We start from the raw sequence: 13084 nt of genomic DNA, 5'->3' as shown, positions 1-13084 counted from the left end.
ACGAGCTAAGTTCTCAATCCCAATTAAGAAGCGGAGGAAAATTTAAACTGTCTCCTTCAAAGTTTATCACAACCACCACCATCAAGACAGCAAACCAAAGGACAAAGACTTTGACCTGCTGTGTTGCTCTGTGTAGTCCAGTTCACGTATGATTTACAGACTTGGCTGGGGGTACTAATAAGTAAATAAAAAGTTGGACACTTCTATCATTGGAAAAGCTTTTATTCACAAAGTTATCAAAATGAGGGCTATACTGGAGACAGCAGACATTGCCATAGTGGCCCTGTATTTTATCCTGGTCATGTGCATTGGTTTTTTTGCCATGTGGAAATCTAATAGAAGCACCGTGAGTGGATACTTCCTGGCGGGGCGCTCTATGACCTGGGTAGCAATTGGTGCCTCTCTGTTTGTGAGCAATATTGGGAGTGAACACTTCATTGGGCTGGCAGGATCTGGAGCTGCAAGTGGATTTGCAGTGGGCGCATGGGAATTCAATGCCTTACTGCTTTTGCAACTATTGGGATGGGTTTTCATCCCCATTTACATCCGGTCAGGGGTATATACCATGCCTGAATACTTGTCCAAGCGATTTGGTGGCCATAGGATTCAGGTGTATTTTGCAGCTTTATCTTTGATCCTCTATATCTTCACCAAGCTTTCAGTGGATCTGTATTCGGGTGCCCTCTTTATCCAGGAGTCTTTGGGTTGGAACCTTTATGTATCTGTCATCCTGCTCATTGGTATGACTGCCTTGCTGACTGTCACCGGAGGCCTTGTTGCAGTGATCTACACAGATACTCTACAGGCTCTGCTCATGATCATTGGGGCACTGACCCTCATGGTTATTAGCATGATGGAGATTGGTGGGTTTGAGGAAGTTAAGAGAAGGTACATGTTGGCTACACCCAATGTCACTTCCATCTTGTTGACATACAACCTTTCCAACACAAATTCTTGTAATGTCCACCCTAAGAAAGATGCGCTGAAAATGTTGCGGAATCCAACAGATGAAGATGTTCCTTGGCCTGGATTCATTCTCGGGCAGACTCCAGCTTCAGTATGGTACTGGTGTGCTGACCAAGTCATCGTGCAGAGGGTTTTAGCAGCCAAAAACATTGCTCATGCCAAAGGCTCTACTCTTATGGCTGGCTTCTTGAAGCTTCTGCCAATGTTTATTATAGTGGTCCCAGGAATGATTTCCAGGATACTGTTTGCTGATGATATAGCTTGCATCAACCCAGAGCACTGCATGCAAGTGTGTGGAAGCAGAGCTGGCTGCTCCAATATTGCCTACCCACGCCTGGTGATGAAGCTGGTTCCTGTGGGCCTCCGGGGCCTAATGATGGCAGTGATGATTGCAGCTTTGATGAGTGACTTGGACTCTATCTTTAACAGTGCCAGCACCATATTTACCCTTGATGTATACAAACTCATCCGTAAGAGCGCAAGCTCCCGGGAGCTAATGATTGTGGGGAGGATATTTGTGGCTTTTATGGTGGTGATCAGCATTGCATGGGTGCCAATCATCGTGGAGATGCAAGGAGGCCAGATGTACCTCTACATTCAAGAGGTAGCAGATTACCTGACACCCCCAGTTGCTGCCTTATTCCTCCTGGCAATTTTCTGGAAGCGCTGCAATGAGCAAGGGGCTTTCTATGGTGGAATGGCTGGCTTCGTTCTTGGAGCAGTTCGTTTGACACTGGCCTTTGCCTACCGTGCCCCAGAGTGTGACCAACCTGATAACAGGCCAGGTTTCATTAAAGACATCCACTATATGTATGTGGCTACAGCATTGTTTTGGGTCACAGGACTCATTACTGTGATTGTTAGCCTTCTCACACCACCTCCCACGAAGGAACAGATTCGTACCACGACCTTTTGGTCTAAGAAGAGTCTGGTGGTAAAGGAGAGCTGCTCCCTAAAAGAGGAACCGTACAAAATGCAAGAGAAGAGCATTCTGAGGTGCAGTGAGAATAATGAGGCCATCAACCACATCATTCCCAATGGGAAGTCTGAAGACAACATTAAGGGCCTTCAGCCTGAAGATGTGAACCTGTTGGTGACCTGCAGAGAAGAAGGCAACCCAGTGGCTTCCTTAGGTCATTCCGAGGCAGAAACACCGGTAGATGCTTATTCTAATGGGCAAGCAGCTCTCATGGGTGAGAAGGAGAGAAAGAAAGAAAGAGAGGATGGAAGCCAGTATTGGAAGTTCATAGACTGGTTCTGTGGCTTTAAAAGTAAGAGCCTCAGCAAGAGGAGTCTCAGAGACCTGATGGAGGAGGAGGCTGTTTGTTTACAAATGCTGGAAGAGACTCCAAAAGTTAAACTAATACTAAATATTGGACTTTTTGCTGTGTGTTCTCTTGGAATTTTCATGTTCGTTTATTTCTCCTTATGAACTTTTAAAGAAGCCCTGATGGTGCAGTAGTTAAGTGCTTGGCTGCTAACCCAAAAGGTCAGCAGTTTGAACTCACCAGCTGCTCCATGGAAGAAAGATGTGGCATTCTGCTTCCATAAAGATTTACAGCCTTGGAAACCCTGTAGGGCAGTTCTACTCTGTCCTATAGGGTTGCTGTGAGTCAGAATTGGCTCGATGGCCATGGGTATGAACTTTTAAGGATACGGTGAGACACTTAATACTGGTTTTTGAAAAAAAAAATTATGTAACTGTTGCATCTCTCAGGCATTGTTTACGCTGTAGTTTTAGCCAAATTTTACTTAACAGAAAATCATCTATTTGCAAGACTTTATTTTCCCAGAGATGGATGAAAGTAAATCTTCAACTTAAATGAAGCAAAACTTGTTTAGCAGACTGAACTGTACAAATGTGGTTTAAGATTTTTCTATACCAAAGTAAGGAGAGACCAACTATTCTCAGAGCATTTAGAGCAGAATATGTGTTAAGATATAACAAATGGGTAAATTGTCTGCACTGCCAAGTCTTGGTAGACCTTCTAATCCTGAAATCAGAAGACTAACACATTATTTTTTTCCCCTGTATCTGTAATCCTGACTACCATTTTAAATTGATTTCTTAGATACTGTATAATCGATTATGTGTAGAAAATATGATGTACTTGTGTGGTACTTATTTCAGAACAGGTTAGTTTGCCAGGTTTGTTTTGTTAGTATAAGCCTATGGATTCTGATTGCCAAAATAAAGGAAGAGTGTTTTCCAGTAGCTGTTCTATACCACCAGGCTGTAGGATGTTGGGAAACGTTTTGTTCTGGTTCCTTTTCTCCCTTTCTGTTTTTCCTCCTTTGACTCAAGTTTGAATGAATCACACCCAAATGACCATCAACACTGTCTTTATAAAATTATATATCATGATTGTATTATTAAATGATTATTGGGGAGAAAATGAAGTAAACATTGCCATTGATCGTCATGACCAAATTAAGGTTTTTCATATAGTCTGGGTATTAGCCCCCAAGCAGTGTTCATAAAGAGCTCTGGTGGCTTGTAGGTTAAGGCATTCACCTGCTAACCAAAAGGCCACCAATTGGAAACCACCAGCTGCTCTACGGAAGAAAGGTGAGGCAGTCTGCTTTAGGAAAGATTTACAGCCTCTGAAACCCTGTGGGGCAGTTCTACTCTGTCTTACAGGGTTGCTATGAGTCAGAATTGACTCAGTGGCAGTAGGTTTTCTGGTTTTAAGCGGTGCTTGATAAGTGTGTGCTAAATAGGTGATTACTCATAGTGAACTTAATTCTCTAGCTTTATTCTTGCCATTTAGTAACATTATTTATTAGCCAAATGCTTTCTCAGTTGGAAGATAGGTCCAGAAATGTCAGAAAAGTTGACACTGGTTTTGTGCTGGGTTGCCCTACTTGATTATATCATGGTATATTGAGATTGCCTTTCTAGAGGGAAAATTTAATTCTGAGATCATGTTGTATCCTTGATAATTTTTTCTCCCTAATTACTTTTTTTTTCAAAAGGCTTGCCATCTGTAAATGGCCTCTACATTTTTGTTTAAAAGTTATAGTGACTTAGAGCCCGAGCATGTTGCAGTGCAGACTGATCATCAGTAACAACGCTCAGAGTGCATGCTTTGCCACTGGTAGAGTGTCAGCATAGGCTTTGTAGAATGGGTAGCATGTTCAGGAGAGGCCTTGAGCAAGAATTTCCGGGTGTAGTAGTGTGTCTTGTGGAGGATGTTTATAGGACCTGTGTAATTAATTATAAGACCTTTTATCTTGATGTGGCTTTTGTATTCAGTTGCTACTTCCATGGATGGGAATCTGTTTTTCACAGGTAAAGGATTCCGTTTAGTAAGGAAAGGTTGTGAAAGATGTTAAAGAAAAGCTGTACAGATTATGTAGTTTTGTGTCCACATGTGCTGAACACTATCCTTTGTCCTCAGTAAAAGATGAAGGAAGCTAATCATGTATCTACTTTCTTTTCTTTAATCTCTGATACTTTTTAAATTGCATGATTTTATTAAGCTTGTATTCTCTAGGAAAATTATTACTTTTATATCTACTTTTGTAGATTTTTAACAAAACTCAGTCCTAATGACTTTAAAATTTTTGTAGTCTGTAACTATTTCATTATGATGGGCTTGATTAGTCCAACATTGATTTTAGAAATTATCAGGTAGCATAATGTCTTCCCATTTCCAGGAGGCTTTCTGATGGACTGAGTCTATAGGTGAAAATAGTTCATGTATGAATAGCATGTATTTTTGAGAGCTTAGAGTGCCTTGTAGGATTTTTTTTTTTTTTCTGTCAGTTTCATTGTTGAGGTTTATAACCTGGGGCTAAAGGGAATAGAGAGCATCCTTTTCATGTATGGAGGCTGAAGCTGTGACACGTCCAAGGCTACCAGTCTTCAGTAAGAAGAGCTTGAAAGAACTGAAACCAGGTCTCCAAATGTGGACTCATGGTTTTGCCCAATTAGCTATTCTTCCTTTGGGACAACCTTTTGGTATTTGAGGAAATAATAGTATCTTGGGTTTTTCAAGTTGGCATTAACTTGTAGGAATTAAAATTGTTTTTGACTCTGAAGGTATTGCTGTGTAATTCAGCAGTGGGAATTGGCATATTGGCTGGTCAGCCTTCCTACCCTTTCTGTATACAGCATAAATGGGGAGTGTTTGTGGATTTTCTCCCTTATATTTAATACTGACTCCTAACAATTTGGAGTATTAGGGTCCCTTTACCTTTTGCTCTGTTGTTGTCTTGTAAGATACACAAAATACATCCTCTTGTGTCTATTTGTGTATATAGTGTAGGTCAAGTTTAGAGTACTAATGTCTGTAAATAAGGAATGACTTTTAGCATATCCATTAGGATTGTTTATTCTTGCCATTGTAAACATCACTTTATTTAGACTGAAGTCCCTGAAGCTTGTCCTCCTTACTGCTTCCCAGTAATAGATAATGTGCTTGAATAAGTGTGTGAATTGCTGATTGCAGCTTCATTTCAGGGTACCAGTCTTCAGCCTACTGTTCATTAGGATGATCGTTCCTGGAATGACACATGGTCTGTCTTAAGCTAGCAGAATGTTCATACTTTAAATGATCCTAAATGATGACATTGCTCTCTATACATTAACATATATGTATTTTTATTTTAGCTCAAGCTAAGGTGCAGAATTGACTGAGTTGATAGTGACTAAAATAGGTAGCTGAAAGTCAAAATGAGGCAAAGACACTGGTCTTCAAAGGGGGAACAAACTACTGTCTTATCAGCTATTAATGGTACTCCTCAGTTCTCAGATTTTTGTCCTCACAGGCAACCTAATCTTAAGATCTGATGAGAAGAACCTGTTACTCTGGTAGACAGAAAAATTACTAGCTCTTTGGTTGGACCTCTGATTTTCCTTTCCATCTCGCAGAATATCCTTTCCTGAAACCCTAAGGTAGTAAGCTGATTTTGAAATGATTGATCAAATGTCTTTTCCAGTCATTCTTTTCTGGAAAGGTTATTTATCACTCTTGTTCTTAAGGTTAGAAAAGCATTGTGCTAGCAGTGACACTTAAATTCAGTAGTCTCTCAGAGCTTCCTTTTCACTTACCTCAAAGGATCCATTGTCATATTGCACAAAGAGGCTGGCCAGGGTCATTATAGCCATAGCTCTTAAGGCTGCTGCTTCAAGAAATTTCCAGGGACCTATTTCTCCATGAAACTTTTACATTTTAAGAATTGGATCTTTCAGGGCTAGCCCTGGATAAGACCTGAGGCTAAGGAGGGGTGGAAGGCCTTGTCCAGGGTGGGTTAGAGTCTTTTAAGTCTGCATGTTCAGCCTGATGTTAGGCTGGGTGCATGGATCTTTCCCCTTTCTCTTAGAATATCATTTAATGTAGCTTATGGGATATTTTCATTCTTCTCAGTAGTTGAGCTATATCATGGTTAGCTATTAAAAAGTTGGGTCCTTCAGTGTTCCCACTTGGCAATATTAGGTTTACTTGCTTCCCTTATTTTACTTTTACTCTCCTGTCTCATTTTCATTGGTGATATGGTGGCTGGAAAGTACCATATGAATATCTAGTAGCAACACTGCCACCATTCCCCAGATACACAAGACCATTCCTGTTAGAATATGCAAATACAGAGACTTGCCAGGACAGAATTTTTCTGAGAAACTAAGTGAGATGCTGAGAAGTACCTGGGTAGTACAGACATTAACAGGTAGGTAAAGGACAGACAGTTTAAAATCTGCAGGCTTAGAATCATATTCATTCATTATACTGAATTTTAGATCTTGGAGCATCTTGGCTATAAGCTAATTTAAACCCCATCCCATATAAGTTACGGTACCAAGGAATAATATCTAGCCTGTTAAACCCTGGTTTGATGTTAAATATGAAGTATGAACTGATACTAGATAATGAAAATTTAGTAGGGAAAAAAAATGTTTCTAGGCTTCAGTATTCATAAGATTTCTCATTAGCCAGGTGTTAACTTGCTTAAGTCATTTTAGTGTTGACATTAGCTGACCTTATAGATCCAGTATATTTCTGTATGTGTATATACCCGCCTACCATTCAGAGACTGGTCTTTTCCTGTATTTGTCTTCCCTCCTATTGCTTCTTTAACTCTTTATCTATTCTTTTCTTTCAACACTTACTAAATTGTATTTTGATATTTTGGCAGCAGTATTCACTTTCTCGCTTAATGCTGTGGTGGTGTATGAAAGTGCTGCTTTGCCCCCAGTATTTGAACACTTAGATCCAAATGATTCATTAAATATAGTTATGGTTAAATACACTAAATTTCTATTAGCTTAAAAGATGTTAATTCTCAAGACTGATTTTCTCAGACTTTGTGTTAATAATAGAAGCAGTAATAATTCTTTAGTGTTTTATTCTTAAAATTCCTTTTTTAAAACTTAGGAAGAGAACAATAGTTAAAATTCACAGGAGTCTCTTTGAAAGGATGGTATTACAATGCAGAGAAGTAGTGGAGTTTGCTTTGATGCCAAAAAGACTTGGTTTTGCAGTAGAGAAAGGTGACTGGTTAGTGGGCATTTTAGAAAAACCTTTTTGTATTTCAGTAAAGCCTACAAAAGCTGGAACTGAGTAAGGTGAAAACATGTCAGAGAAGGAAAACTCACATATTTTCCAGTAATAGAACGCAATAGAAAAGTAGTAAGAGTGCACCCTGTTAAAGGCAGACAACTTGGGAGACCTGAAACAACAAGGCAGACCAGTCATGTTCCAGCTCTCATGGGTTTCACTATAGTTAGGTTTGAGGCTGAATTGCATGAGAAGTAATCTTTTGAGAGGTAATTAGACTTAGGTGACTTAACTCAGGACTGCAAACCTCTTTTCTTTCATTAACGTCACTTCTCTTAATTTGGTATGTTTTTTGTCACATTCTCTCTATGAAGATTAGCTCTTCAGCTACTTCAGCTCCTAGGACAGAATTTAGTTAAGGTTTAAAGTAATTAATAGGCTTTGCCAACACTAAGTTCCACACCATTGTTCACGTAGTCCTGTAAATGTTTTTATTTAAATGCCTTCCTCCAGTGCTGGGATTCAACTTTAAAGATACTTTGTGGGAGTTTATGTAATTTATGTTTCTGTTTCCATCTCAAATCCTTTATGAAGATGGATTTAGTTTTTTCTTTTGGGATAACACCCCACTTATCTGGTAACCAATAACCTAAACTATTGGCATACAATATTTTAGTGATAAACAAAAAGGGTGTGTATCTGTATCATGAATCTCATGCACTTTACTTTTCAGAAGAGGACTGTACTTAATCTGAGACTGTTGACAGAAGTCAATACCCTTACTTCATGTAATGAAATTTTGGTTACCTGAATTCACAATGTGATTGAAGGAGAAGGCTGCTAGAGTAAAGTAGGTAGCTGAAAAGCAAGACAAGACACAGAGCACAATGTGCACTGAGATTATTGATGTAGGAGCAGTGGTTTTGCTCTTCGTGGAAAAGCACTCTACCATAATTGGTGCTTGTAATATTGGCTTCCCCTTACATGCCCCCTGCCCCCCAGTTCAAGACAGTTTATGTTCAGTGACCTCTGCCAATAAGGGAAATACTTTTCAGTGATTTCAGTCAACTTGACAGTAGATACTCATAACCTAATTAGAGATTTTTTAATTTGGTAAGTTGACCTTCTAGTGCTGCTAAATGAAAGAATGTTAAGGAATGTTTAAATTTTACATTCCTGACAGACAAACTTGGTTAGGTGTCGTTGAGTCAGTTCCACCTCATTGCAATTCTGTGTACAGCTGAAGGAAGCACTGCCTGATCTGCACCATCCTGTCAGTCTTTGCCGTGCTTGAGCCAGCTGTTGCGCCCACTGTGTCAGTTCCATCTTGTTGAAGGTCTAACTCTTTTTCACTAACCTGTTTTGCCAAGCATGATATCCTTCTCCAGGACTAGTTGGGATAATTTTTCAGTTTATCAGTAAATAGCCTAGACTTCTGTAAGTAGAATGTTCCTTAATAGCTCACTTTTTGTTATGAATACTGGAAATTGAAATTAGGCTCATTGCTGTTACTGAAATCCCAAATTGACAAAGGCCAATAGGGCAATCCGTAATCTGCTTCTGAAATTTGTGTTTTGATTAGTGCCTTCTCGTTGCCAGTATTGACTCTGCTAGTTTGCACCTTTTCCTTTCTTTATAGAAAACTCTAATTACTATTCCTTTTTAAATTTTATTACAACTAGTGAAGGGAGTGAAAACGTACTTTCTATTCACATTTTTACATGCAGCCTTTATGTAAGTTCAAGGAAACTGGGTAGCTCTTATCCGTGTTGTAGGTTGAATGTTATTTATTTGTATTTGTTTCTTTTATATCCTTAATTAAACATTTAAAATTACTTACATTAGTTCTGTAAGTATATTTTAACTTTATTGCTTGGCCAGTGCCGGTTTGCTAAGGCATATCTGAGAACATGCCTGTGAGAACAGTTAATATTCCATGATAGTGAAAAAGCTAAAGTCCATAGAAAGCACAAAGTTAATGTTCATGAATGTGTGTATCTCCACACGTAGGAAGCACAAGACTAGTAGTATTCTCAGTATCCCACAAGTGCCAGTCATAAAGCCCACCAGGTGGTGTTATGATGAGGACCACAATATTGAAAGCCCTGAGCAGTGAGGTCCTAAATGATAAGTGATCCAGTGTTATTAGTCCGAGTAAGTTTGTACCACTTTGGTGGGGGGAGAGAATACAAACATCAAGAATGCTGCAATTATATTTTTGGCTTACTAATTAAAACGGAGCCTGTGAGCTCTTTCCCACAATCTGGAACTAAGGAAACGGACAGACTTCTAGGTTTTCAGTGGAAATGGGACACTTTGTAGACAAACTTCTGCTTTAAGCTGTAGACCCTTTGGAATTTTTTTTTTAAATCCTAAATTGTTAGGAAATATCTACTGTCAACCGTGCCCTAGAAAACATGGAGAAATTTCACATTTTAATGGGGCAAATACTACGTGTCTAATTTTTAAAAAGGTTTGTCTGAGAGAGGTGTACGTTATCTTTATTTTTTCATAGGCTTGACAATGCTTCATAAGTGTTGTGAGCACCACACTAATTCTGAGGCAGGTCTAAATGAATACCTATGCTTTTCAGAATGGCTGTAAGAGACTAAAACATTACTTTGTCTGTCTCGTTATTCTCTTTAAGATTAGATTAGATGAAATCCTTGTGTGCAAAAGAAGACAATAATCTATTTACTTCCACTCAGGATTGCCCTTCTCCTACCCCTCAACTTTCTTCATTTCTGAAATAGTCCATGTTTATCAAGAAGAAATAACTATCTCTCACATTTTGCCCATATGTTAACAGAAACAACTCTCAGAATGGGAGATCAGTGGCTCCTTTTGCTCCCAGTCTCTGTTTTGTATATTTATTTTCTTAGGGAAAGACTTAGTCAACTCCCATGTGTCCAGAATGGAGATTATAGCTGGTGTAGTCTAATGTGACATGTTTTAGAAGAGTTAATCCAAGAGATCCCCCCAGCAAATAGCTAGCCAGGTGTACCTGCAGCAGCATTTTATGATATTAAATCTCAGTCTGGGGGAAAAATGGGGAGAAGAATACCAGAAATGCAGGACAAGGAAAAGTTAAGGACATCGTTGGCTTAGTAATATATGATAACCCAAAGTAGTTACAACCAGTTGATCCTATATATTATGTGTTCTGTACCATTAAATGTTCTTAAATTTAAAATCGCTGTGAGAACTTTATGAAAGAATGCCTTTGAAGATTGCTTTGGCAGAATAGCTTTCATTTATAATTCATGGAAAACTGCTTTAATTAGTCTAGGTGAAAAGTAGTCCTAGCAGTGTAAATATGTATAATTAGAATTTTCTAATTTCACTGTGAGATCTCTGACTTTGGAGTTGGCAAACAGATCAAGTCTTTTGCTCATGGAGTTTTCTGTGGGATTGTTAAGATAAAAAAAGCTTTATTTTTTTTTACTAATGGCATATTACATTACTGTCAAGTGATGATGTGGAGTCTGTTTCCCTGCTTTCCCTCACCATTATTGCTTCAGTTTATAGATTGCCAGCAGAATTTAAAAATAGGGATTGACCCTTTCTTTGCTTGGACATTATGTTTTCTGTTGTCCAGACCGATGTTGGTGATCACATATGAACTGAGCTATGCTTATCAGTGCTTATTTTATTTTTTTTCTGATGAGGTGGATATCAAAAATAGTTGCTGTGCAAAAAGTAAGTAGTCTTCTTCAAGAAGAAAACCAATTCCTTTTCTAATAATATCCTGTGAAATTATTTCATTCATTCCTTTATTTTTAAGCCAAATGTCAGCAAAGTACTGCTGCCTTTATGTAGTAATTTTGATAATGTAAGTATTAATGTATTTTTAAAGCTGTCTACATTGAAGAACATTTTTTTCCCAGCGGCCTGCTTATCATGCTTTGTTTAGCTTTTCTGTGAAAGACCAGTCAATAAACTGGGGGTGTGTGTTGTGTACATGTATCATTTTTGTCATTTATCATGCCTTTAGACCAAATGGGATTATAAATGAAGTTACTGAAAATTAATTTTGTCATTGATGAGTTTTTTGAATTGTGAACTGATTGCTAATTTACCCTTCATTGCCCATTGCTTATTTTTTACAGTTTAATTACTTGGGTCCATCTTATTGTACAATGTTTTAGTTGCAAGCAGAAAGTAGAATTTGGTGTAAACCAGGTTACTTCCATATAGAAAGGAATACAGTGAAATTGTAGCCTTAGGATTGTTAATCATTCATGACAATTCTAATCTGACTGTTCAAACGTACAATCTGATTTTTAAAATTGTAGACATGTATGATCTTGATTTAATGTGTTTTTTAAAGTGTTACTGCTGTTAAAAAATGAAGCAAATCTGCTAAAGAGCTGTCAGTTTTCATTACTGACTCAGTGTAAAATACACTGTTCTTTGTGTACTGTGTGTTATTTTGCCAGCTGCTGCATTAGCCTTCAAAAGTATTTGGAAACTTAAGATGAACTACATTTCTTGGAAACTACATTCCTTTCTGTGGTATTTTGTCCTGTAACTGAAGTATAGTAATAATTTTATGGAAATGTTAGCACTTCTGTACCAACTTTGAATAAAATAAAAAATTTACTTTCTTGTGACTGAGCATTTGTAGTATGAATATGTGTCTACCCTCAAAAAAGTAATGTTCTTTGTGTCAAGAGGTTGTATCTCAGTTTGTTGTCACTTGGCTCATGGATAAGCAAGAGTTTGCCTCTGCCCCTTATATAATTATTTACCTTTGGAAACTTACAAGTATTGCCTGAGAATTGACTTACAGAAAAAACAATGAGTAAATGAAAAATTTGTTTTTTTCACTTAGGAGATATTTTCAGATTTACAGGGAAGTTGTAAGAATAGCATGATGAATTGGGAATAATCATCTATATTCAATAGTTAATATTTTGCTGTATTTGCTTTGTTGTTCACTCTAAGCATACACAGATTTTTCTGAACCATTTGAGATTAATTGTAGACATTCCCTTCTACCTAAGTACTTGGTGTACATTTCTTAATAACTCCCATAACCACAATATAATTACCAAAATTAGTAAAGTAGTGATTTAAAAATTTCATTCAAATATTGCTGGTTCAAATAAGAAGCAACTTTTTTTTTTTTTTAATAAAAGCCCAGAAGCCAGTCGTTGCATTTACCTTTTCTGCTTCTTCTCTTCTTTAACCTGGAACAGTTCCTCTTCCTTTGTCTTTTAACGCATTGACATGTTTTGAAGAGGTAAGCCAGTGCCAGTTATTTTGTGAATTTCTCCTGAATTTGGGTTTATCTATTTCCTTATGATTAGGTTCAGGTTATGCAGTTTTGGCAAGAATTACAAGTGATGATATGTCCCCAGAGTTTTACATCAGGAGTCCTGTGACATTCATTGGTTTGTCCCAGTATTGCTGTCGTTAACTTTGATCACTTGGTTAAGGTACTTTGTCCACTGTCGTTACTCTTTATCCGTTTTGTGATAGCAATTTGTGGAGATAATACTTAAAGACTATCTAAGGAGCCCTAGTGGAGCAAAGGTTAAGCACTGGGCTACGAATTGAAAGTTGGTGGTTTGAACCCACCCAGTAGCTCTTGGGGTGAAAGATCTGGTGATCTGCTG

The 13084-nt window shown here is 38.0% G+C and overlaps 1 protein-coding gene across 1 annotated transcript; it reads left to right on the top strand.

The window, feature by feature from the left end:
- The first annotated feature begins 241 nt into the window (after nt 1–241).
- SLC5A3 (solute carrier family 5 member 3) lies at nt 242–2398 on the top strand. The gene has a single exon (XM_007941266.1). It carries the CDS (start codon nt 242–244, stop codon nt 2396–2398), a length of 2157 nt encoding a protein of 718 aa, XP_007939457.1.
- The last annotated feature ends 10686 nt before the right edge of the window (nt 2399–13084 follow it).

This window comes from Orycteropus afer, unplaced genomic scaffold, assembly GCF_000298275.1.
Source record: "Orycteropus afer afer isolate SDZICR_OR568_19922 unplaced genomic scaffold, OryAfe1.0 scaffold00078, whole genome shotgun sequence".
NCBI classification, from domain to species: domain Eukaryota; kingdom Metazoa; phylum Chordata; class Mammalia; order Tubulidentata; family Orycteropodidae; genus Orycteropus; species Orycteropus afer.
Note: the sequence above shows the minus strand (reverse complement) of the source record. Positions and strands in the feature narration are given on the sequence as shown.